The 26,027-nt window shown below is 49.2% G+C and overlaps 1 protein-coding gene across 1 annotated transcript in view; it reads left to right on the top strand.

The window, feature by feature from the left end:
- Positions 1-24,725, top strand: part of LOC110497004 (histone deacetylase 4) — a 67,940-nt gene extending 43,215 nt beyond the window's left edge. The window contains exons 8-24 of the mRNA XM_036951413.1: positions 1,163-1,291; positions 1,474-1,703; positions 8,692-8,935; positions 9,353-9,546; positions 13,438-13,638; positions 14,887-15,082; positions 15,393-15,526; positions 15,775-15,924; positions 16,415-16,522; positions 17,198-17,341; positions 17,481-17,600; positions 17,690-17,787; positions 18,373-18,491; positions 20,085-20,218; positions 20,382-20,466; positions 20,814-20,946; positions 21,033-24,725. Coding sequence (XP_036807308.1) covers positions 1,163-1,291; positions 1,474-1,703; positions 8,692-8,935; positions 9,353-9,546; positions 13,438-13,638; positions 14,887-15,082; positions 15,393-15,526; positions 15,775-15,924; positions 16,415-16,522; positions 17,198-17,341; positions 17,481-17,600; positions 17,690-17,787; positions 18,373-18,491; positions 20,085-20,218; positions 20,382-20,466; positions 20,814-20,946; positions 21,033-21,075 — 2,462 coding nt within the window. The 3' untranslated portion in view covers positions 21,076-24,725. The remainder of the gene's footprint in view (positions 1-1,162; positions 1,292-1,473; positions 1,704-8,691; positions 8,936-9,352; positions 9,547-13,437; positions 13,639-14,886; positions 15,083-15,392; positions 15,527-15,774; positions 15,925-16,414; positions 16,523-17,197; positions 17,342-17,480; positions 17,601-17,689; positions 17,788-18,372; positions 18,492-20,084; positions 20,219-20,381; positions 20,467-20,813; positions 20,947-21,032) is intronic.
- Positions 24,726-26,027: the final 1,302 nt, after the last annotated feature.

The raw sequence follows: 26,027 nt of genomic DNA, 5'->3' as shown, positions 1-26,027 counted from the left end.
ACTTGGAGACACCGGTCAGTCCTCTCACTTCAACCCTTGACATTAGTTTGTTTTCTCCACCTACCCCACATTTTCCAGCAGTATTCTTATGTTACTGAATGTGTCCAGAGTGTTTTTAGATTTTCTTTCCCGAAAAATGCTACGAAATGTATTCCCTTTCAACCGCTGCCATGGTTATGCACATGCAATTCATATTTCTTCTCTTAGATACATTTCAATTTGCCCATATTCATATAGGCCAATTCCCACCTGTGTACAGGCTTAATAGGTTGAAAAGGTGGGCTCTGTATGAATCAATCCATGTTCCTCTTTTGTCTGTTCTCAGATGGGAGACCATTACATTTGACCAGACGTGTGTCATGCCATCCATTCAGTAGTGCCTTACATGATTGTTTGACCACCCCCGGACTTTCTCCCGTAGTGGCGCGGTCCGCGGTCGCCTGCATCATTAGTCTGTCACTTGTTAAACGGAGAGAAACAAACGTGTGAATAAAAACAAGGATGGAGGGAGCAGTGGAGAGAGAGAGAGAGGGGGCTCTTGTTGTTCCCCTCCTGCTTTGTGCCCTTTGTTTTTCCAAAAGGCCTGAAATAGCGCCCTGGCTGGATAATTAGTACTGGACTTCTATTGGTTAGCAGTGTCCCCACAGTGGGCCCTGATTGTCCGTGCCGTGTAAACAGAACATTAGCATCATTTCAGAACATGGTAGTCATGACATTGCATTCCCTCTCTCCGTCCTTGTCTTTCTAAATTCTCTCCATTTGAATGCACACTGACAAAGCCTGCTGTAATTGGCAACGTCGCTCCCAGAAATCAGTTCATTCCCCTCTACACTCTCATTTCCTTGTTGATGTGGCTGGCGCAGATTTTCCCAACGCTCAGTACATTGTAATGGGGAGGAAACGTATCCACCTCCATGATGGTGAACAGCAGGTTGTGTAACTTAGTCGTTGGTTAGATAAAATGGACCCTGTTTAACCTCGAGAACTGTTTGCCTCAACAAAACTGTGGTTTCTGTTTACTGCGGTTCAAGTTGCAGGGATACGGTATGACCGAGCCGTATCAGAACCATGGGCCTCTCTTGAGTCTTAGCCTCTGTTACAAGCCTGGGTTGTGTTGGTCATATCTGTGCTCTCTCTCTTTCTGTGTGTGTCTGCCTTGTAGCTTCTGAGCCCAACCTGAAGCTACGTTCTCGTCTGAAGCAGAAGGTGAGCGAGCGTCGGAGCAGCCCCCTACTGAGGCGTAAAGACAGCCCGATCACAACCGCCAAGAAACGCTCACTGGATATGGCAGGTAGGACACACACTCAACGCTGTGGAGAGGAACGGCCAGGAGGTTCAGACCTCGCACACAACAGAGCTGTGTAGTAGATTTAACATGGAAGAGATGACTAACTGACTGGTTGTATTAGGTTCATGTTGTACTGTAGCTGTAGACTTGGTGTGGAACAGTCATGACATGAATACATTCTCTAGATTCAGCGTGTAACAGCGCTCCTGGATCCGGCCCCAGCTCTCCTAACAACAACAGCATCAGCAACATCCCCAATGAGAACGGCGTCTCTGTGGCAGTCTCCAACAGCATTGATGTGTCCCTGGCTCAACGGTTGTGTGGTGGTGAACTCAGCCAGCTGTCTCTGTACACGTCCCCCTCCCTCCCCAACATCACCCTAGGTCTGCCCGCCACGGCCACCTCTGCTTCCAATGTAAGGCTCTCTGTTGATATGTTTCTCCTCTTCTCTCGTTCTCTTTCTCTCTGTATCTCTCGCTCTATCTATATATATATATATATGTCTCTGTCTCCCTGTGTGTGTTGGTCGGTCTCTCTCTGTATCTCTCGCTCTATCTATCAATATCTGTCTCTCTGTCTCCCTGTGTGTGTTGGTCGGTCTCTCTCTGTATCTCTCGCTCTATCTATCTATATATCTGTCTCTCTGTCTCCCTGTGTGTGTTGGTCGGTCTCTCTCTGTGGTCACACAGGATTTACGGTATGTTGCCTGTGAAAAAAAAGGGCTGTGCTTTATATGACCCCCTTTCAAACAGTCCCATTTTAACCACATTCTTGCCGGCATCAGACTGTTTGTGTCCCATGCGCATGCCGGCACCATTGACAAGTGGGAGTGGGAGTAGGGAGTGTGGGGTTGGGGTAGGGAGTGTGGGGTTGGAGTAGGGAGTGTGGGAGTAGGGAGTGTGGGGTGGGAGTAGGGAGTGTGGGAGTAGGGAGTGTGGGGTGGGAGTAGGGAGTGTGGGAGTAGGGAGTGTGGGGTGGGAGTAGGGAGTGTGGGGTGGGAGTAGGGAGTGTGGGGGTGGAGTAGGGAGTGTGGGGGTGGAGTAGGGAGGGTGGGAGTAGGGAGTGTGGGGGTGGGAGCAGGGAGTGTGGGGTGGGAGCAGGGAGTGTGGGGGTGGGAGTAGGGAGTGTGGGGGTGGGAGTAGGGAGTGTGGGAGTAGGGAGTGTGGGGTGAGAGTAGGGAGTGTGGGGTGGGAGTGTGGGGTGGGAGTGTGGGGTGGGAGTAGGGAGTGTGGGAGTAGGGAGTGTGGGGTGGGAGTAGGGAGTGTGGGGTGGGAGTAGGGAGTGTGGGGTGGGAGTAGGGAGTGTGGGGTGGGAGTGTGGGGGTGGGAGTAGGGAGTGTGGGGGTGGGAGTAGGGAGTGTGGGGGTGGGAGTGTGGGGGTGGGAGTAGGGAGTGTGGGGGTGGGAGTGTGGGGTGGGAGTAGGGAGTGTGGGGGTGGGAGTAGGGAGTGTGGGAGGTGGGAGTGTGGGGGTGGGAGTAGGGAGTGTGGGGGTGGGAGGTGGGAGTGCGGGGTGGGAGTAGGGAGTGTGGGGTGGGAGTAGGGGGTGGGAGTAGGGAGTGTGGGGGTGGGAGTAGGGAGTGTGGGGTGGGAGTGTGGGGTGGGAGTAGGGAGTGTGGGGTGGGAGTAGGGAGTGTGGGGTGGGAGTAGGGGGTGTGGGGTGGGAGTGTGGGGTGGGAGTAGGGAGTGTGGGGTGGGAGTAGGGAGTGTGGGGTGGGAGTAGGGAGTGTGGGGTGGGAGTAGGGAGTGTGGGGTGGGAGTAGGGAGTAGGGAGTGTGGGGTGGGAGTAGGGGGTGGGAGTAGGTGGGGTGGGAGTAGGGAGGGTGGGGTGGGAGTAGGGAGGGTGGGGTGGGAGTAGGGGGTGGGAGTAGGGAGTGTGGGGGTGGGAGTAGGGAGTGTGGGGTGGGAGTGTGGGGTGGGAGTGTGGGGTGGGAGTAGGGAGTGTGGGAGTAGGGAGTGTGGGGTGGGAGTAGGGAGTGTGGGGTGGGAGTAGGGAGTGTGGGGTGGGAGTAGGGAGTGTGGGGTGGGAGTGTGGGAGTAGGGAGTGTGGGGGTGGGAGTAGGGAGTGTGGGGGTGGGAGTAGGGAGTGTGGGGGTGGGAGTAGGGAGTGTGGGGGTGGGAGTAGGGAGTGTGGGGGTGGGAGTAGGGAGTGTGGGGGTGGGTGTGGGGGTGGGAGTAGGGAGTGTGGGGGTGGGTGGGAGGTGGGAGTGTGGGGGTGGGAGTAGGGAGTGTGGGGGTGGGAGGTGGGAGTGCGGGGTGGGAGTAGGGAGTGTGGGGTGGGAGTAGGGGGTGGGAGTAGGGAGTGTGGGGGTGGGAGTAGGGAGTGTGGGGGTGGGAGTAGGGAGTGTGGGGTGGGAGTAGGGAGTGTGGGGTGGGAGTAGGGAGTGTGGGGTGGGAGTAGGGAGTGTGGGGTGGGAGTGTGGGGTGGGAGTAGGGAGTGTGGGGTGGGAGTAGGGAGTAGGGAGTGTGGGGTGGGAGTAGGGGGTGGGAGTAGGGAGGGTGGGGTGGGAGTAGGGAGTGTGGGGGTGGGAGTAGGGAGGGTGGGGTGGGAGTAGGGGGTGGGAGTAGGGAGTGTGGGGGTGGGAGTAGGGAGTGTGGGGTGGGAGTGTGGGGTGGGAGTGTGGGGTGGGAGTGTGGGGTGGGAGTAGGGAGTGTGGGGTGGGAGTAGGGAGTGTGGGGTGGGAGTAGGGAGTGTGGGGTGGGAGTAGGGGGTGGGGGTGTATTTGAATAAATCGATTGAATATACACCACAAAGAAATACATTATTCATTTGTTTAGACAGGTCCTAAGAAAATGTATTTTCAGAAGAATAGAATAGCCTATTTTGAGTTGAGTTATGTTACTGGTATGAACAACTTATAGGCAACATGGCTTTGCAATGCAAATAATATCAATAGTTTTTATTTTGTTCATTAAGCAGACCACACACTTACATTCCCCTGCACTGGTCACAGACAACACACATGTATTTTATAGTAAGAACATAATGCAATATAACCAAATAAAATATCAATCATATTTTTCACACTACTTCAGTGTCATGGGAACGTGTGGAACCGCTGTCATAGAACATAAAGTTATATTTGAAAAGAGACAATGCCCAAATGTTGTGTGCTTTAGAAACTGCTCTTTCTGATCGTGTAAAGAAATACAAAATCGGACCTGAAGGATGATTTGAAAAAGTAGCTTTTTTTGTTCCACGTTTAGTCTTCCTGCCCTCACTCCGCTTTGTTAGAGATCACGCACATTGGTAGCTTGCTAGCAAACGTCCTCGCCAACTGCTTTTTTAGTAGTAGCAGCAGACAGTTGTCGAAATAGAACTGTAATCGTAGCAGAACACGTTCAACATAATACATGTCCAACCAGATATTGTAGCCTGTAGCGGCTTGCCCCTCCAGGAGAAGAGGATTAGCGGAGAGTCTTGCCCCTCCAGGAGAAGAGGATTAGCGGAGCGTCTTGCCCCTCCAGGAGAAGAGGATTAGCGGAGCATCTTGCCCCTCCAGGAGAAGAGGATTAGCGGAGCGTCTTGCCCCTCCAGGAGAAGAGGATTAGCGGAGCGTCTTGCCCCTCCAGGAGAAGAGGATTAGCGGAGAGTCTTGCCCCTCCAGGAGAAGAGGATTAGCGGAGCGTCTTGCCCCTCCAGGAGAAGAGGATTAGCGGAGAGTCTTGCCCCTCCAGGAGAAGAGGATTAGCGGAGAGTCTTGCCCCTCCAGGAGAAGAGGATTAGCGGAGCATCTTGCCCCTCCAGGAGAAGAGGATTAGCGGAGCATCTTGCCCCTCCAGGAGAAGAGGATTAGCGGAGCATCTTGCCCCTCCAGGAGAAGAGGATTAGCGGAGCGTCTTGCCCCTCCAGGAGAAGAGGATTAGCGGAGCGTCTTGCCCCTCCAGGAGAAGAGGATTAGCGGAGAGTCTTGCCCCTCCAGGAGAAGAGGATTAGCGGAGCGTCTTGCCCCTCCAGGAGAAGAGGATTAGCGGAGAGTCTTGCCCCTCCAGGAGAAGAGGATTAGCGGAGAGTCTTGCCCCTCCAGGAGAAGAGGATTAGCGGAGAGTCTTGCCCCTCCAGGAGAAGAGGATTAGCGGAGAGTCTTTCCCCTCCAGGAGAAGAGGATTAGCGGAGAGTCTTGCCCCTCCAGGAGAAGAGGATTAGCGGAGCGTCTTGCCCCTCCAGGAGAAGAGGATTAGCGGAGCGTCTTGCCCCTCCAGGAGAAGAGGATTAGCGGAGCGTCTTGCCCCTCCAGGAGAAGAGGATTAGCGGAGAGTCTTGCCCCTCCAGGAGAAGAGGATTAGCGGAGCGTCTTGCCCCTCCAGGAGAAGAGGATTAGCGGAGCGTCTTGCCCCTCCAGGAGAAGAGGATTAGCGGAGAGTCTTCCCCCTCCAGGAGAAGAGGATTAGCGGAGAGTCTTCCCCCTCCAGGAGAAGAGGATTAGCGGAGCGTCTTGCCCCTCCAGGAGAAGAGGATTAGCGGAGAGTCTTGCCCCTCCAGGAGAAGAGGATTAGCGGAGCGTCTTGCCCCTCCAGGAGAAGAGGATTAGCGGAGCGTCTTGCCCCTCCAGAAGAAGAGGATTAGCGGAGAGTCTTCCCCCTCCAGGAGAAGAGGATTAGCGGAGCGTCTTGCCCCTCCAGGAGAAGAGGATTAGCGGAGCGTCTTGCCCCTCCAGGAGAAGAGGATTAGCGGAGAGTCTTGCCCCTCCAGGAGAAGAGGATTAGCGGAGCGTCTTGCCCCTCCAGGAGAAGAGGATTAGCGGAGCGTCTTGCCCCTCCAGGAGAAGAGGATTAGCGGAGAGTCTTGCCCCTCCAGGAGAAGAGGATTAGCGGAGCGTCTTGCCCCTCCAGGAGAAGAGGATTAGCGGAGCGTCTTGCCCCTCCAGGAGAAGAGAATTAGCGGAGTCTTGCCCCTCCAGGAGAAGAGGATTAGCGGAGCGTCTTGCCCCTCCAGGAGAAGAGGATTAGCGGAGCGTCTTGCCCCTCCAGGAGAAGAGGATTAGCGGAGCGTCTTGCCCCTCCAGGAGAAGAGAATTAGCGGAGTCTTGCCCCTCCAGGAGAAGAAGATTAGCGGAGCGGCTTGCCCCTCAGGAGTAAATATCAGTTTGCTTTTCATAGCCGATCATTAAGAGTATCTCTGCCGCTCCTGCTGTTGAAAACAGTCTGGGACAGGTAGCACTGAGACAGGAGGGGTCAGGTGGCCCTGACCGGTGGCCCTGGCCCCATCCGATGATACCCCCGGACAGGGCCAAACAGGCAGGATATAACCCCACCCACTTTTCCAAAGCACAGCCCTCACACCACTAAAGGGATATCTTCAACCACCAACTTACCATCCTGAGACAAGGCTGAGTATAGCCCACAAAGATCTCTGCCACGGAGGTGGGTGGGTGTGTGTTCTCCCAGGCTAAATGCCAAAGCATTTCTGTGACAATAGAAGGACGGCTCAACAACAGAATTACATTTTTTTATGGAGAAAATAAATGCATTACAAACATTTCTGTGAAGCTTTGTGATCGACGAGGACAAGTTTGATGTCAGACAACAATAGAATTCTTTAATGCGTGCCAAAGCCGGTAAAATGAAAGGCGACGTTTTATACTGAGGGGGTGGCGGGACTTTTAAACAAAGTACCACAATCAGTACTAGGTCGGTTGGCAGAAATACACTGCTCAAAAAATAAAGGGAACACTAAAATAACACATCCTAGATCTGAATGAATGAAATATTCTTAATAAATACTTTTCTTTACATAGTTGAGTGTGCTGACAACAAAATCACACACCAATTATCAATGGAAATTAAATTTATCAACCCATGGCGGTCTGGATTTGGAGTCCCACTCAAAATTAAAGTGGAAAACCACACTACAGGCTGATCCAACTTTGATGTAATGTATTTAAAACAAGTCAAAATGAGGCTCAGTAGTGTGTGTGGCCTCCACGTGCCTGTATGACCTCCCTACAACACCTGGGCATGCTCCTGATGAGGTGGCGGATGGTCTCCTGAGGGATCTCCTCCCAGACCTGGACTAAAGCATCCGCCAACTCCTGGACAGTCTGTGGTGCAACACGTCGTGTTGGTGGATGGAGCGAGACATGATGTCTCAGATGTGCTCAATTGGATTCAGGTCTGGGGAACGGGCGGGGCAGTCCATAGCATCAATGCCTTCCTCTTGCAGGAACTGCTGACACACTCCAGCCACATGAGATCTAGCATTGTCTTGCATTAGGAGGAACCCAGGGCCAACCGCACCAGCATATGGTCTCACAAGGGGTCTGAGGATCTCATCTCGGTACCTAATGGCAGTCAGGCTACCTCTGGCGAGCACATGGAGAAATGCCACCCCACACCATGACTGACCCACCGCCAAACCGGTCATGCTGGAGGATGTTACAGGCAGCAGAAAATTCTCCACGGCGTCTCCAGACTCTGTCATGTCTGTCACATGTGCTCAGTGTGAACCTGCTTTCATCTGTGAAGAGCACAGGGCGCCAGTGGCTCTGGCAGTGCTCCTCCTGCTCCTCCTTGCACAAAGGCGGAGGTAGCGGTCCTGCTGCTGGGTTGTTGCCCTCCTACGGCCTCCTCCACATCTCCTGATGTACTGGCCTGTCTCCTGGTAGCGCCTCCATGCTCTGGACACTACGCTGACAGACACAGCAAACCTTCTTCCCACAGCTCGCATTGATGTGCCATCCTGGATGAGCTGCACTACCTGAGCCACTTGTGTGGGTTGTAGACTCCGTCTCATTCTACCACTAGAGTGAAAGCATCATCCAGCATTCAAAAGTGACCAAAGCATCAGCCAGGAAGCATAGGAACTGAGAAGTGGTCTGTGGTCCCCACCTGCAGAACCACTCCTTTATTGGGGGTGTCTTGCTAATTGCCTATAATTTCCACCTGTTGTCTATTCCATTTGCACAACAACATGTGACATTTATTGTCAATCAGTGTTGCTTCCTAAGTGGACAGTTTGATTTCACAGAAGTGTGATTGACTTGGAGTTACATTGTGTTGTTTAAGTGTTCCCTTTATTTTTTGGAGCAGTGTATAAGTACAGGCTTTCTTACCTGCAACACCTTACACAGATAAAGACAAGTTGCCATACTTTTATTTGTTTATCTAATGCTAATTCCCTCTTTATTTCTCTTTCTTTTTCTCCCTGTCTGTCTCCATCTCATGTGACCTTGTGTTTTTGAGGGGAACCACCCCTTAAAGATGAATTCACAAATCACAATATTGCCAAAATAAATCTGTTTACAATAGCAACGACAACAGGCTTGTAATGTGTACCTCAGTCTTCCTAAAGCTAGTGGTATGAAGCCAGTAAAGACAATAGAAGCATCAAACCAATGTCAGTTTAACATATAGATGTATCCCAACAGTTCTATGTAAAACACTTCTATACTGACCCCATTCTCCAGGTGACCTCAGCCCAGCAGGATGGGGGTCAACATTCGGCCCTCTCCCTCAGCCCCCCCTACCTAGGCGGTGCCCCCCTAGCCACCTACCTGGCTGACGGAGGGGGCGCAGGGGGGCACGGCCCACTACTGCAGCACTTGGTCCTGCTGGAACAGACTGGCGCGCACGGGCCCCTACTGGCAGGTGGGTACAGCAGTAGAATGGTACTTTGGTGGAGAACACACACACACAGTGTCCCAGTACACTGTGTACTTTCCTAACAGATAACCCCCCTCCCCCTTCCTTCTATTGACAGACTTCCTTTCATCTTCTGTTAAGCAGGGTCAATGAGAGAGAGAGAATTGTGCCCACCGGTGTTGAAGGAACACATCCATTGACTCACTTTCCCAGTGCTATTTTCAGCTGACAGTGGAGTAAATGACTGGTGACACGCACAGCCTTGGAAGTGATTGGGGGCTCCTTTTTTGGCAGAATAGAGAAGGTTCTTCTGCCAGGCTTGTAGTACTGTGCTCCTAATAAGCTCCATTCCACTGTTCTGTGTGTGATTAACAGAGGCAGTTCTACTGCGGATATTTCTTGTCCTGGGACCAGTGTGTTTGTGTGGATTCAGGCGTGTGTATCCATGCCTATAACCATACCCTCGTGTGTGTATTCCCAACCCAGGTGTGGATGCCCTCCAGTCTCCCTCCATCCACATGCTGCGTGGGCAGCACCGTCCCCTGGGTCGGACCCAGTCGGCCCCACTGCCCCAGCAGAACGCCCAGGCCCAGGCCCTGCAGCAGCTGGTGGTCCAACAGCAACACCAACAGTTCCTGGAGAAACACAAACAGCAGTTCCAGCAGCTACATATCAACAAGGTAGAGGAGGAGCGGTGGGGGGGGGGGGGGGGGGGGGGGGGGAGGAACGGTGGGGTGGAAGAGGTGGAGGGAGAGAGGGTGGATTTGAGCAGTGGGGAGGGAGGGAAGAGGACGGGGTATAGCTGGAGGGTATGTATGTCTGTTTGTTAATTATCCTCCCACAGGTACAATAGGGACAGGAAGCAATGTCCATGTGTGTGACAGTTGCTAAGGGCAGACTGTAGCTAACTCCACACCGCCATGGAAACAAAGCGGAACTCACTGCCAGATATGGTCATTCAGGAACTAGGTAGCTGTGCTTTGCTGAGCGCCGTTTGGTTTGATGTGTTCTGTCTCTGTCTCTCTCCTCTCTCTATGAAACAAGGGATTCTCTTTTGTATTCATCATTTCATGCCCTTAGGTGACATCCCCACAGAGAAACAGTAAGAGGGTCACCGTTTAACTACTTTACGTTTCTCAACATTCAATCAAATGTTCCGTTCAGTTGGTCTTAGTGTTTTATCTCTGACCAGAGTAGATCTAATACAGTATATGAAAGTAATCTGTCAGAGCTTTGAAGGGCCAGATGGTAAAAGTGTATCAGTATGACTTGATCGCAGGGTATTAGGTGGTGTAGTCTGTACAGGGTGCATTATTCATCTATTGTTACAGAAAGCACAGCCTCCCGAGTGGTGCACTGCATCGCTGTGCCTCTAGAGGTCCTGGTTTTCGAGTCCAGGCTCTGTCGCAGCCGGCCGCGACCGGGAGACCAATGGGGCGGCGCACAATTGGCCCAGCATTGTCCGGGTTAGGGGAGTGTTTGGCCGGCAGGGATGTCCTTGTCCCATCGCGCTCTAGCGACTCCTGTGGCGGGCCGAGCACAGTGCAGACTGACACGGTCACCAGGTGCACGGTGTTTCCTCCGACACGTTGGTGCGGCTGGCTTCCTGGTTAAGTGGGCATTGTGTCAAGAAGCAGTGCGGCTTGGTTGGGTCGTGTTTCGGAGGACGCACGGCTCTCAACCTTCGCCTCTCCCGAGTCCAAACGGGAGTTGCAGCGATGAGACAAGACTGTAACTACCAATTGGATACCACAAATTTGGGGAGAAAAATAAATTCACTACTTTCAGCGCACTATATGGAGAATAGGGAGCCACTTTGGGGCGCCGCCGTAGTCAATGGGGAGAGAGGGAGTGGGCCCACATGTGATTCAGGTATATTTCTCTCATCGCTACTGAAAAAGGCCATTTCAGGATGTATAGTACATCGTTAACAACGGGTTCTGTTTACAATGAAACGGAGCGTTCCCCTTGGAAACCCCCCTCGACGTCACATGCATTACTGAGTGCTGCCGTACAAGTAGGAAAGAGCACAAACTATGAACAGGGAAGTAATTATAAAGAAAAGTTTTGCATTCATTCCAGTGAAAAATCCCAATATTTCATGTGTTGGAACTTTCAGTACTTCCCATAGAGAGAGAGAGAGAGGGGAGAGAGCGAGAGAGAGAGAGGGGAGAGCGAGAGAGAGAGAGGGGAGAGCGAGAGAGAGAGAGGGGAGAGCGAGAGAGAGAGAGGGGAGAGAGCGAGAGAGAGAGAGGAGAGAGCGAGAGAGAGAGAGGGGAGAGCGAGAGAGAGAGAGAGGGGAGAGAGCGAGAGAGAGAGAGGGGAGAGCGAGAGAGAGAGAGGGGAGAGAGCGAGAGAGAGAGAGGGGAGAGCGAGAGAGAGAGAGGAGAGAGCGAGAGAGGGGAGAGCGAGAGAGAGAGAGAGAGAGGGGAGAGCGAGAGAGAGAGGGGAGAACGAGAGAGAGAGAGAGAGAGGGGAGAGCGAGAGAGAGAGAGGGGAGAGAGCGAGAGAGAGAGAGGGGAGAGCGAGAGAGAGAGAGAGGGGAGAGAGAGAGAGAGAGAGGGGAGAGCGAGAGAGAGAGAGGGGAGAACGAGAGAGAGAGAGGGGAGAGCGAGAGAGAGAGGGGAGAGCGAGAGAGAGAGAGGAGAGCGAGAGAGAGAGAGGGGAGAGCGAGAGAGAGAGAGGGGAGAGCGAGAGAGAGAGAGAGGGGAGAGAGCGAGAGAGAGAGAGAGGGGAGAGAGAGAGAGAGAGGGGAGAGGGAGAGAGAGAGAGAGAGGGGAGAGAGAGAGAGAGAGGGGAGAGAGCGAGAGAGAGAGAGAGGGGAGAGCGAGAGAGAGAGAGGGGAGAACGAGAGAGAGAGAGGGGAGAGCGAGAGAGAGAGAGGGGAGAGCGAGAGAGAGAGAGAGGGGAGAGCGAGAGAGAGAGAGAGGGGAGAGCGAGAGAGAGAGAGAGGGGAGAGCGAGAGAGAGAGAGAGGGGAGAGCGAGAGAGAGAGAGGGGAGAGCGAGAGAGAGAGAGAGGGGAGAACGAGAGAGAGAGAGGGGAGAGCGAGAGAGAGAGAGGGGAGAGAGGGAGAGGGGAGAGGGGAGAGAGGGAGAGGGGAGAGCGAGAGAGAGGGAGAGGGGGAGAGCGAGAGAGAGAGAGAGGGGAGAGCGAGAGAGAGAGAGAGAGGGGAGAGCGAGAGAGAGAGAGAGAGGGGAGAGCGAGAGAGAGAGAGGGGAGAGCGAGAGAGAGAGAGGGGAGAGCGAGAGAGAGAGAGAGAGCGAGAGAGAGAGAGGGGAGAGCGAGAGAGAGAGAGAGGGGAGAGCGAGAGAGAGAGGGGGGAGAGCGAGAGAGAGAGAGGGGAGAGCGAGAGAGAGAGGGGAGAGCGAGAGAGAGAGAGGGGAGAGAGAGAGAGGGGAGAGCGAGAGAGAGAGAGGGGAGAACGAGAGAGAGAGAGGGGAGAGCGAGAGAGAGCGAGAGAGAGAGAGGGGAGAGCGAGAGAGAGCGAGAGAGAGCAGCTTGTTTGTGGAGGAGGACGGGTGATGAGGTAGCTGGTGAGGGTTCTGACGTCAACACTGTTCCTCTGGCACCCTGCCACAGGCCCAGAGGGCTGACAGGCCTGCCAATAACACACACAATGTTGTAAAACTAACCTTGTGGGGACACACCATTCTAAATCTTATTTTCCCTAACCTGAAAAACTAAGCTGAGCTCCTAAACCTAATTCTAACTTTAACCCTAAACCCCGAGAAAAATAACCCCAAAAACATGTTACTATTCTTGTGTCTAACACGTCCACACACACACGCACATTAGACCGGAGTAAAATACATTGCTGTGTTTCAATTTCACCTGAATAGTTGTATCTGGAAGACTGTCTGTAGTGCAGACATTTTGCAGTGCACTTGTGTTGAATGACTTCGCTAAGTGTACACTAATATGGATCAAAACAAAGTAGCACACTAGACATTTCCAAGTAGGCCTATTAACTGACCGACACTGATGAATGCTTAAAATACAAATCATTATCTCTGCCCATTGTATACACACAGGAACCCTGCCAAGAGATGTTCCCCTGTACAGAGTGGGATGACTGATTCCTTTCCCTGGCACACACACCATCTCCCCTCCCTTTGTCTCATCCCTCCTTTTCTTTCCCTCTAACAAGCTTCATTTGGTTTTTCAACTAGTGCTCGGAGGTTTCCCATTGACCGTTCACAGTGTATGAGAACCTACACACGGGAGTCTCTGGAGACAGAGAGGATTGGGGCCAATGGACCCCTGTCTCCGTGGACCCCTGATCCCGCTCACAGCCGTTATTATATAGTGATCTAGTTTCCCATTCATGTCCAGTATGTGTGGATAGGAGATGCTGAGCTCAGTGACAGCTTCTAGCAGCTTCCACTGACACACACACACACACACACCTCAATGTTAAAATGTTGACCGCCACGCCTTAGTAAAGCTACATCTTTCACTATAGAACTCCTATACTACTACTGTTGTAACAACTGCAGTAACTACTGTATTACTACTGTACTGCATATCATCAATGACTAGACGATGGATTGACCCATACCCTCTCCTTAGATGATGGGCAAGCCCAGTGAGCCCACGGGGGCCCGGCAGCACCAGAGTCACCCGGAGGAGACCGAGGAAGAGCTGAGGGAGCACCAGGCCCTCACTCCGCAGGACGGAGGCTTTCCGTGTGGGTTCGCAATCAAACAAGAGCCCCCAGACCCCCAAGAGAACCAGGAGGAGGACATGCAGCAGGAACTGCTGTTCAGACAGGTAGGAGGAGTGAGTGTGAGAGAGGGAGCTACCACAGGTCAATATGATGTGCTAGTGATGTCATCCTACTTCCAGGGTCATGTCTTTTGAATAGGTTTCAAGATCATCATCAATTTATCATCCCGTCAGAACTGTCTCAGTTCGTCAGGGCCTGGACTCCACAAGGTGTCAAGCGTTCCACAGGGAGGCTGGCCCATGTTGACTCCAATGCTTTCCACAGTTGTGTCAAGTTGGCTGGATGTCCTTTAGGTGGTGAACCATTCTTGATACACAGGGGAAACTGTTGAGCGTGAAAAACCCAGCAGCGTTGCAGTTCTTGACTCAAACCGGTGCTGTCTTGCCCATTCACCCTCAATTGCACACATACACAATCCATGTCTCCCAGGCTTAAAAATCCTTATTTAACTGTTCTCTTCCACTTCGTCTCAACACTGAAGTGGATTTAACAAGTGACATCAATAAGGGATCACATCATTCACCTGGATTCACCTGCTCAGTCTTTGTCATGGAAATAACAATATTGTGTATACTCAGTGAACACCTGGTAGGAGTTGTAGTTCTCATGAAATGGTGGTAACTTTTCGGCTTCTTCTTGGCCCCCAAATATGTTGAAACCGACATATGGTAAGTAAATTCACTCGCAAACAAGTATATCTTTTCATTTATATCTTAAATGACTACATTTCCATGACTTTGACAATGCACATTTGAGGCTCATTCTCAGCGTATAAAACAAGCACTTTCATATCGGTATTGACTTTATGGCACTCTCTCTCTCTCTCACACACACACACACACACACACACAAAATTATCTTGTTTATCAGTTGTGTTTATTGAATGATTCACTTGGGCAATAATATGCTATTTCCTGTCCCAGGATGCTATGTTTCTGACACAGAGTCCTTCTTTAATGAGAGGAAACCATGCATCTTTTAAATCCACTTCCTCTGCTGCAGATAATGTCATGTGTTTCGGTTCACCTCACGTAGCGTGACTGCCACCGTGTGGCCAAATGTTGGAAATACATTATAAAGAGCAGGTGATGTCACAATAGCCATCGGTGGCTGTGTCTGTTGCTATCATGCAATGTTGTTCTCTGTCCCTTCTTTCTCTTCCCCCTGCTCTTCTCTCTTTCTCTCCTCCCCCTTCTCTCTTTCTCACTCTCCTTCTTTCCCCTCCCCTCTCTCCTCTCTCTCTCCTCTCTCCTCCTTCCCTCCTCATCCACCTCTTTCCTCTCTCTGAGCAGCAGGCCATATTGTTGGAGCAGCAGAGAATCCACCAGCTGAGAAACTATCAGGCTTCCATGGAGGCAGCCGGTCTGTCAATCACCTTCCCAGGTCACCGCCCCCTCTCCAGGGCCCAATCGTCTCCGGCCTCCGCTTCCTCCTTCCCCATCTCTGTCCCGCCTCCTGAGCCTCCCACCAAACCTCGCTTCACCACAGGTTGGTAGTAATGCTCTTCTCTTTTATATCAATCACATGTATTTGTAAAGCCCTTTTCCATCAGCAGATGTCACCAAGTTTCTGTACAGAAACCCATCTTAAAACCTAAAACAGCAAGCAATGCAGATGTAGATTCATTTTTATATATTTATCTTTGTCTGTCGCTCCTTTATCCCTCCTTATTTTGCTCTGTCAGTTTGTTGTTTCCACTTGTGTGAGTGGATGTGTGTGTGTGTGTGCGTCAGTGGTAATATGCGTGTGTTCATTACAATGCGTGTGTTTGTGCTAATGTCCTGGGTTCTACCTGCAGGGTTGGTGTATGACTCTCTGATGCAAAAGCACCAGTGTATGTGCGGGAACACACACACCCATCCGGAGCACGCCGGACGCGTCCAGAGCATCTGGTCCAGACTTCAGGAGACGGGACTTAGGGGACAGTGTGAGGTACATTCTAAAGCCTTCAACCAGCCTTCTCTTTGCTATTCTCTGTTATACAATCATCTATTTGTAGTCTTCAAACAAGCGTGAATGTAATACATTTCTGTTGCTAGGAGTTTCCAACTGATGCATAAACATACATCCCTGCTTATCCTTTCCATGTACTTTGTCATTTGTGATTCACTTAAACACAGAGAAAACAAATGAATAGAAAGGAAATGTCGCATGTCTCCATTTTGTGTGTGTGTGTGTAGTGTATCCGTGGTAGGAAGGCCACTCTGGAGGAGCTCCAGACAGTCCACTCTGAAGCCCACGTCCTGCTGTATGGAACCAACCCCCTCCGACAGAAACTAGACTGTTCAGTCACGCCCATGTTGGTCAGATTACCATGTGGAGGAGTGGGGGTGAGTCTTCCTCTTCATCCTCCTCCTCCTTCTTTCTTCTCCTCCTCAACCATCTTTCTCCTCTGCCTCCTCCTATTTCTCCTGCTCATCTTCGTTTTCCTCCTCCTCATCTTCGTTTTCCTCCTCCTCAATGGTCAAATCATTAACCCCGTTTTATATTTTGCCAATGAACCCATTTATCTACTTGACCAAAGTCAAATGAACACGTGGCTCGTGGATACAATGTGTATGTCTCTGTGTCCAGTATGAAGGAAGTTAGAGGTAGTTTCACGAGTCAATGCTAACTGGTGTTAGCACAATAACTGGTCACATGCAAGCTGTTACCACAGACGTCCAGTCATTGTGCTTATGCTAGTTAGCAACTCCTTTCAAACTGCACGCAGACATAAAAATGGTTTCCACAAGTTCGTCTGACTCTGGGCAAGTAGATAAAGGGCTTCATTGCCAACATCCCAAAGTGTCCCTTTAACTGTGACGATGATGATTGCAGGTGGACAGTGACACCATCTGGAACGAGGTCCATTCCTCTACTGCAGTTCGTCTGGCTGTGGGTTCTGTGGTGGAGCTGGTGTTCAAAGTGGCCACTGGTGAACTGAAGGTGCGTCCTCTCTACCCTCTTCTCCTTTTCATCCCTCTATCCCTCCATTAAGGTCAGGTCTCTACCCTCCTCTTCTTCTTTTCATCCCTCTATCCCTCCATTAAGGTTAGGTCTCTCTACCCTCTTCTCCTTTTCATCCCTCTATCCCTCCATTAAGGTCAGGTCTCTACCCTCCTCTTCTTTTCATCCCTCTATCCCTCCATTAAGGTCAGGTCTCTACCCTCTTCTTCTTTTCATCCCTCTATCCCTCCATTAAGGTTAGCTCTCTACCCTCTTCTCCTTTTCATCCCTCTATCCCTCCATTAAGGTAAGGTCTCTCTACCCTCCTTCTCCTTTTCATCCCTCTATCCCTCCATTAAGGTTAGGTCTCTCTACCCTCCTCTTCTCCTTTTCATCCCTCTATCCCTCCATTAAGGTCAGGTCTCTCTACCCTCCTCCTTTTCATCCCTCTATCCCTCCATTAAGGTAAGGTCTCTCTACCCTCCTCCTTTTCATCCCTCTATCCCTCCATTAAGGTAAGGTCTCTCTACCCTCCTCTTCTCCTTTTCATCCCTCTATCCCTCCATTAAGGTTAGGTCGCTCTACACTTTTTCCCCCCTTCACAAAGAATGCACTCAATCTCTCCCCCTCATGGATGGAGTTGTGGGTAATGTAGTTGTTGCATCTGGTTCCCAGAACGGCTTTGCTGTGGTTCGACCCCCTGGACACCATGCAGAAGAGAGCACTCCCATGGGCTTCTGCTACTTTAACTCAGTAGCCATCGCAGCCCGGCTGCTCCAACAGAGACTCAACGTCTGCAAGATCCTCATAGTAGACTGGGTGAGTTTGTGCTGGTCCTTCACCTGACCTTTTAAAGAGAAAGTGGGTTTTGTAAATGACTGTAGAATTACCATTGGATGTAAGAAGAAGAAAAAATTGGACAATGGTCATCTGATTGGCCATGTGTGCTGTCCATCAGGATGTTCACCATGGCAACGGGACCCAGCAGGCATTTTACGACGACCCCAGCGTGCTGTACCTGTCTCTCCATCGATACGACGATGGAAACTTCTTCCCTGGCAGCGGAGCCCCCGACGAGGTAATGGTGACACATCTCATGGGAACGTGTGTGTGTGTGTGTGTGTGTGTGTGTTCTCATGGCTATTCCTCCCATCCTTTCTCTGTCAGGTGGGCAGTGGTCCAGGAGTAGGTTTTAACGTTAACATGGCCTTCACCGGGGGGCTGGAGCCACCTATGGGAGATGCAGAGTACCTGGCAGCCTTCAGGTAACACACAACACTTATCCCTCCAGACATGTCACCAGGGGTCTTTTCATAGTCCCCAAATCCAGAGCAAATTCAGGAAAGCGTACAGTATTATATCGAGCCATTATTGCATGAAACTCCCTTCCATCTTATATTGTTCAAATAAACAGGAAACCTGGTTTCAAAAAACAGCAACACCTCATGGCACCATCCTCTCCCCTATTTGACCCAGATAGTTTGTGTGTACAGTATGTATTGAGGTGTGTATGTATTGAGGTGTGTATGTATTGAGGTGTGTATGTATTGAGGTGTGTATGTATTGAGGTGTGTATGTATTGAGGTGTGTATGTATTGAGGTGTGTATGTATTGAGGTGTGTATGTATTGATGTGTAGGCTGTGTGGGCCGTTTTAAATGTATGTCGTTCTGTCTTTGATCTGTTCTTGTCTATTCATGTTGTGTATTATGTCATGTTTCATGTTCTGTGTGGACCTCAGGAAGAGGAGTTGCTGCTTTCACAACAGATAATGATTCTAATAAAATACCAAATATCAAAAAGCACACATGCACTGAAGTTGCGAAACTGACCAACTCTCTCTCTCCCTAGGTCTGTGGTGATGCCCATAGCAGATGAATTTGCTCCTGACGTGGTGCTGGTGTCCTCAGGCTTCGACGCCGTCGAGGGTCACCCTCCTCCCCTAGGCGGTTACACCCTCACCTCCAAATGTAGGTTTATGTGTAAAGTAGCACTGGTGCAATGATGTCTGGTTCTGTTCTTTCTGTTCCAGACACACAACATGACAGACAGGAGATGTGGACACCACTCATTTAACAGGGTGTCCACATACTAGTGTATGTCATGCACTATATTCTTTGCTGCTGTGGTGTACGGTGCATTCTGGAAGTATTCAGGCCCCTTGACTTGTTCCACATTTTGTTGCGTTACAGCCTTATTCTAAAATGGATGAAATAAAAAATGTTCCTCATCAATCTACACACAATACCACATAATGACATAAACATTTTGCAAATGTATACAAAAAAAACTAACATACCTTATTTACATAAGTATTCAGACCCTATGCTATTAGACAAAACATTTTGCTCAGGTGCATCCTGTTTCCATTGATCACCATTGATTGGACTTGATTTGTAAAGGCACATACCTGTCTATATAAGGTCCCACAGTTGACAGTGCATGTCAGAGAAAAAAACAAGCCCCCAAGAATCTTCCTAGAGCTGGCTGCCCGGCCAAACTGAGCAATCGGGGGAGAAGGGCCTTGGTCAGGGAGGTGACCAAGAACCCGATGGTCACACTGACAGAGCTTCAGAGTTCCTCTGTGGAGATGGGAGAACCTTCCAGAAGGACAACCATCTCTGCAGCACTTTACCAATCAGGCCTTTATGGTAGAGTGGACAGACGGAAGTCACTCCACAGTAAAAGGCACATGACAGCCCACTTGGAGTTTGCCAAACGGCACCTAAAGACTCTGACCATAAGAAACAAGATTCTCAGGTCTGATGAAACCAAGATTGAACTGTTTAGCCTGAATGCCAAGCGTCATGTCTGGAGGAAACCTGGCACCATCCCTACGGTGAAGCATGATGGTGGCAGCATCATGCTGTGGGGATGTTTTTCAGCGGCAGGGACTACGAGGCTAGTCAGGATCGAGGGAAAGATGAACGGAGCAAAGTACAGAGAGATCCTTGATGAAAACCTGCTCCAGAGCGCTCAGGACCTCAGACTGGGCCAAAGGTACAGCTTCCAACAGGACAACGACCTTAAGCACACAGCCAAGACAACATAGGAGTAGCTTTGGGACTGAATGTCCTTGAGTGGCCCAGCCAGAGCCTGGAATTGAATTGAACATCTCTGGAGAGACCTGAAAATAGCTGTGCAGCAAGGTTCCCCGTCAAACCTTAGAGCTTGAGAGAATCTGCAGAGAAGAATGGGAGAAACTCAAATACAGGTGTGTCAAGCTTGTAGTGTCATACCCAAGGAGACTTGATGCTGTAATCACCAACAGTGCTTCAACAAAGTACTGAGTAAAGGGTCTGAATACTTATGGAAATGTGATATTCTGTATTTTTTAATACATTTGCAAAATTTCCAAAAAACTGTTTTTGCTTTGTGATTGTGGGGTATTATGTGTAGTTTGACGAGGAAAAACATTTATTTAATCCATTTTAGAATAAGGCTCTAACGTAACAAAATGTGGAAAAAGTCAAGGGGTCTGAATACTTTCTGAATGCACTGTATTGATGATCCCTCTCTCTGCCCCTCCCTTCACACACACACACACACACCCTCCCCTGCAGGTTTTGGGTACCTGACACGTCAGCTGATGACCCTGGCTGAGGGTCGCGTGGTGCTGGCATTGGAGGGAGGTCACGACCTCATGGCCATCTGTGACGCTTCCGAGGCCTGCGTCTCCGCTCTGCTGGGCAACCAGGTGAGGGAAGGAGGGAGAAAGGAAGAGGGGATAAGACTAGATCATTTATAGTGGTCTGGTGAAGAACTGAAAAGGAGAGGGAATGGATGAATGGTGAAGATGGAATGATGTGTGTCCAGTTATCAGATACACACTCTCAAACGGTGCTTTGTGTTGTCCACAGCTGGATCCTCTCCCTCAGACGCTTCTGGAGCAGAGACCCAACCAGAATGCTGTGTGCTCCATAGAGAAGGTTATAGAAACACACAGTAAGTACCAAGCACAGTTTCCTATCTGAGATTGAAGAGGCAGGAAGTTCTCCCTCAACTTATTCCTGTCTTAAAGGTTGAGTAAGTTATCCATCCCTCCCTCTCTCTTGCTCCATCCCTCGCTCCCGCCCTCCCTCGCTCGCTCGTTCCCTCCCTCGCTCCCGCCCTCCCTCGCTCGCTCGTTCCCTCCCTCGCTCCCGCCCTCCCTCCCTCGCTCGTTCCCTCCCTCTCTTCCCTCCCTCCCTCCCTCGTTCCCTCCCTCCCTCCCTCGTTCCCTCCCTCCCACTCCCTCCCCCCCTCGTTCCCTCCCTCCCTCCCTCCCTTTCCCTCCCCCCCTCTTTCTCCAGGTAAGTACTGGCGCTCCATGCAGCGTGGCTCCCCCAGGCTGGGCCTGTCTGTGCTGGAGGCTCAGAGAGGAGACTCGGAGGAGGCTGAGACCGTCAGCGCCATGGCCTCTCTCTCTGTGGCCAACAAACAGAGGTAGGTCACCATAGCTACTATCATCCAGTTCTATTGAGATGCACCTGTTTTGCTAACGCACCTTTCTCTCCTCTTGTTCCCCTTAGCAGGTCGGAGGAGGAACCCATGGAGGAGGAAGCACCATTATAGTGGGGGAAGCATAAGGGCGTCGCACCGTGACTGTCGGCCTCTGCAGCTCGGAAGACTACCTTCTGGAGAGTCTCGACTGTCCTTTTCATTTAGTCCCTCCGCGCCGTGCCTATCACCTTGATTGGCAGCTCCTCTGCCAATGAGAGAGAGGGATGGGCTTCAGAGTAGGGAGTCAATGGGGATACGATATGAAGGACGGAAGTGACAAAGCGCTGCAGCCAGGCAGCTCAGCGTGGTCAGCTCACCGTTTGTTTCTGCCAGTCAGACTGAGGCAGCCCCAGAAGACACCCTAGCACCGAGGCAGGGCGTGGGTTCTCGGAGTGGAGGCGGATAATGGAAGTCTTACTCCTGAAGGGAAAGATCTGGTGCTTTACAGAGCTCCCCCGTGGCCAAATATGGAGACAGATGACAGGACAAGTCCGGCTGTCACACACAGCGTGGACATTTATTTTCTCTCCTGCTTTTGTCCCGCTAAATGGAGGACATGCTACTGATGGAGATGGTGGTTACTGATGAGAGATGGCGGACAACAAAGCCCCTAGGAGAATTGTCGGGCTGTCATTGGCTGAGGACAGTAGACTTGACTGTGGTTGGCCGTTGAGCAAGCGTTGGCCGTTATTGGATGATGAGGCTATTGGATCTTTGCCTTACTGATGCAGCTGGTAGTTCTGTGATGGAGGATCCACCAATGAGAGAGTGCCTTTGTGAAGCTCTGATGGATTTCAGGATTGTGTCAGAAATGAAGATTGCCTTAAATGATGATCCTGACCAGGGGAGAGAGAGAAATACATTTTCCTGTTTGACAGAGGACGGGATGGTGGAAAAAATGATCTTTCAGCATGTTTACCAGGATTGTGATGTAGACAGCGTTTGTCTCTCACAGCCTCTTTTAGAGGTCATTATACCTTTGGATTGATATATTTTTCTGTAAAAATGCTTCAAAAAGGTAGTTGCAAGCAAACATTTGAAACGTTCAACTTCCAGTTGATTCGTAAAGCACTGTTGAAGGTTAGCATTTAGCCTTATGTAGCTTCCCTTTATCACATAACCAATCGCTAACGGAGAAAAAGCATGTCTCACCAGAAAGACCTGTCGGTTGCAAGGTTAGAAAGTTATCCAAAAAGAACTAGTCGAGCAAAAAAAAAGCCAAAGCATGAGTTTGCATCCAGCTCTTTCGTACCACTAGTAACAGCAGGCATACACAGTATTACTACTGGCTTTTCATACCAAGCACACTGTTCGAGAGCTAACGGATCAAACATGTATGTCTCAACCTTTTTGGTTAAATAATTATTGAATTCCAATGTATTGTTTGGCAACTACCTTAGTTAATAGTTACTATAAACATCTTGTCATGTATATTGAATTGAACATATTGTAAAGTGTGTTAATTTGCCATCTTTGAAACTATCATTTCCACATCGAGCTAGTCAATTGACTATACCATCATCAACTTTTTCTTAATCAACCATCTCAAGTGGGTGACAATTCTATTTTTGGCATGTATGAAAATCTCTAGTTTTGAACATACTTTTTATATTTGCATATTTGTCATTTTGCGTTGTTACTCTGTACAGTTGATGTGCCACTTGCTCTTAGTGTCCTCATCATGCATTGGGATGATCAGCCTTTCTACTTTATACCATGATTCCAGAAATGGTCTATTTACTTACAGAATGATCCTGTTTACAGAGAGGTTCTACATGGAAAGCCTAGAAATATATTATATCCGTAGCCTACATGAGAGCTATGACGTTGTGAAAGAGAATAGCTATGGCAAAGATGGTCTCACTCCAGTAAATAGCTCTAAAAACCTTATGTGGGGAGTTGAGGTTGACTGTTTTAAACTGTCCCTGGTTGGAGCAGCCCTGCACTCAGCAGCAGTGGATTTGGTCTCTGTTCCACACATCACTCTGAACACAAAAAGGGGAGCACACTGGTTTGTTTTTGTACTGTATTGTTCCTGGCTGCACTGTAGCTTGACTAGACTAGACTAGCATGGGGCATTTTAAAGACACTTCGCTTTCGCGTTTGACTTCATTGGGACCAACCAAAATGACATACCGAGGTTACTTTTGACACCATAACACACTGTTGTTGATTTGATAGCATGGTTACTGCTGTCCTGCCATGGTTACTGCTGTGTTGCCATGGTTACTGTACATTAGCATACCTCAACTTCAGAAAATGTTGTGACATCACTTCTTCCTGTCGTAGCTACATTAGTCGGGTTGTCAAGAAACCGGAGTCATGATATTAGTGGGTTGGCATGGTCTCATTGTAGTTCAAACTATTCTCATCCCTAGTAAATAACTCCTTTTAGTTTTCAATAATGTTCTTACACTAATTTTGGCAGTATCATGTTTCCTTTTCATGATTTAGTAAACATTGTATTTATTGTTGCTTTGCTTTGTGTTTGCTCTCAGATTCACCATTCCTATGAATAGTTTCAGAGCCCCAGGGTTTGGTATGTTCCTTTACAAAACATTTCTTTAACGCCATCTAATTCTCTGCATGGTTTGTCTGTCCGCATGCCTGTCTGGCTGTACGTCTGTGTAACACTGTATTTGCACAGTAGAAGAAAACTGGAGGACTAAATCCTATCCCAGAAAACCCAGCGTGAATGTCTCTTCTTCTTTGGTGTACTAAGGATACAAAGGACTTGTCCAAATGAATTCCACATTAGATTTTAAAAAATAATTAAATGCTCAGTTTTTGTAGGGAAATTACCCAGCACTTAAACAAGATAATGGACAATAGACTTGACTGTGTTTAGAGTAAGAGGAATATGGATTAGCTAGGCTAATCTCAGAGTGTATTTATGCTGGCTTCACATGCTCATGGGAAATGGGGAAGTGGAACAATTAAGTCCGACATGATTGTGTTTAAGTGCTTTTGAAGTCGGAAAAATTCTTCAACCAATAGGATTTTAGCTAGCTTATCAAGGTTGCTAATAATAAAGTTAGCTAGCTTATCAAGGTTGCTAATAATAAAGTTAGCTAGCTTATTAAGGTTGCTAATAATAAAGTTAGCTAGCTTATCAAGGTTGCTAATAATAAAGTTAGCTAGCTTATCAAGGTTGCTAATAATAAAGTTAGCTAGATTGCTTAACATTGACAATATGATGAGGTCGTAGTTGTCAAACTGATTTGTTATTTTTGGTTGAAAAGGTCAAAGGTCAGTGGTGAAACATCATAACTCGCCTACCTGGGCAACAACATTTTCAGAGTTTCCCACTTGAAATTCCGACTTGGAGGTTCGCTCAAGTGAAACTTCTCAGTTGGAAATAGGAACTTCTGATACCACATGAATGTGGCATTACACCCATCTAGACTGCTTGTCTCACCCTAAGAGTGTTTCTAGGGTGTTGGGAACAGACACAAAAAGTAGAAAATGGCTAAAACATCGGACCTTTAAAACACTCCATATGTGGTTGATTGGGAAGGGAATTTTCTGCAGACTCTTATCCACTTAAGCCAGTTGTATTTAAAACCACTGTGGTTAAAAAGAGCTATTCTCGGTTTACATATGTAAATGTTATTTTTGTTTTCTTTCCATTCCATTGTTACAAATGATATCTTGTTGGGACCTATATGCTTTTGACATTTTGTCTCAGACATAAACTCTAAAATATATTTCTGAAAAATGAAGCCGTCTTGTGTGTTAATTGTGATGCTATATTTATGAATCCAAAAATGTATAGTTAACAGACCTATGTCAAATCAATGTGTTCTTGAGTGTCAAAGGCCCTGTCCAGAAACCACAACCGTCCTAGGCACTGGTGTAGATCTGGGCCAGTATTCATAAAGCGTCTCAGAGTAGAGTCCTGATCTAAGATCAGTTTGGCCTTCTTGATAATGAATTAAGATTACTGAACAGAAGAACCTAGATCAGCACCCCTACTCTGAGACGTTTGATCCGTACGACCACTGAAATGATTAGAGACCCCAGGAGTTTGGGGAGAGAGTCTCTTTGTTTGCTACTCGCTGGGTGAACCATGTACCTGCAGGGGGGTCGTAACAGCAGTGTGACACATTGTACTGTAACTTCCCCTGCTACTCGCTGGGTGAACCATGTACCTGCAGGGGGGTCGTAACAGCAGTGTGACACATTGTACTGTAACTTCCCCTGCTATTCGCTGGGTGAACCATGTACCTGCAGGGCGGTCGTAACAGCAGTGTGACACATTGTACTGTAACTTCCCCTGCTACTCGCTGGGTGAACCATGTACCTGCAGGGGGGTCGTAACAGCAGTGTGACACATTGTACTGTGACTTCCCCTGCTACTCGCTGGGTGAACCATGTACCTGCAGGGCGGTCGTAACAGCAGTGTGACACATTGTACTGTAACTTCCCCTGCTACTCGCTGGGTGAACCATGTACCTGCAGGGGGGTCGTAACAGCAGTGTGACACATTGTACTCTGACTTCCTCTGGAGTTTCACTAGATGTCAGCAGAGACGTGAAATAAGATGTCTGTGTTGGAGAAACACATCTGAGGAAGAGAACAATATGAGACCGACCGTTTGTTAGCCGCCCAGATATCTGTTCGGCTTCAACTCAGTTATTCATCACAAAATGCATCAAAGCCATACATTACCAGGTGTATTTCAACAGTATTGCCATAGGAACTACAACCAGCTATCACAATGTTAGGAGAAAATAATCAAATCTAGTTGTAAATAATCTAGTCTCTTTCTCCTAATGTGAAACACTAACCGTACTGGTGTTTAGTTCTCAACACTGAACTGTGAAATGGTGAGTTACTATCCTGATTAAATCAGACTTTAACCAGGCTAGTTAATGACTAATATGTAAGGGAAATATGAGGACAGCTCTGGTAGATACTGAACACCTAAAGACCTACAAGTGCAAAGGTAATGCTAGAAGATGAAGGCCAATGTTCTATAATAATTTAGCATGTACTGTCGCTTAGCAGCAGGCTGGATGCTT

Source organism: Oncorhynchus mykiss, chromosome 18 (assembly GCF_013265735.2).
Source record: "Oncorhynchus mykiss isolate Arlee chromosome 18, USDA_OmykA_1.1, whole genome shotgun sequence".
Lineage (NCBI taxonomy): Eukaryota > Metazoa > Chordata > Actinopteri > Salmoniformes > Salmonidae > Oncorhynchus > Oncorhynchus mykiss.
This window is presented reverse-complemented; position numbering and strand designations above follow the sequence as displayed.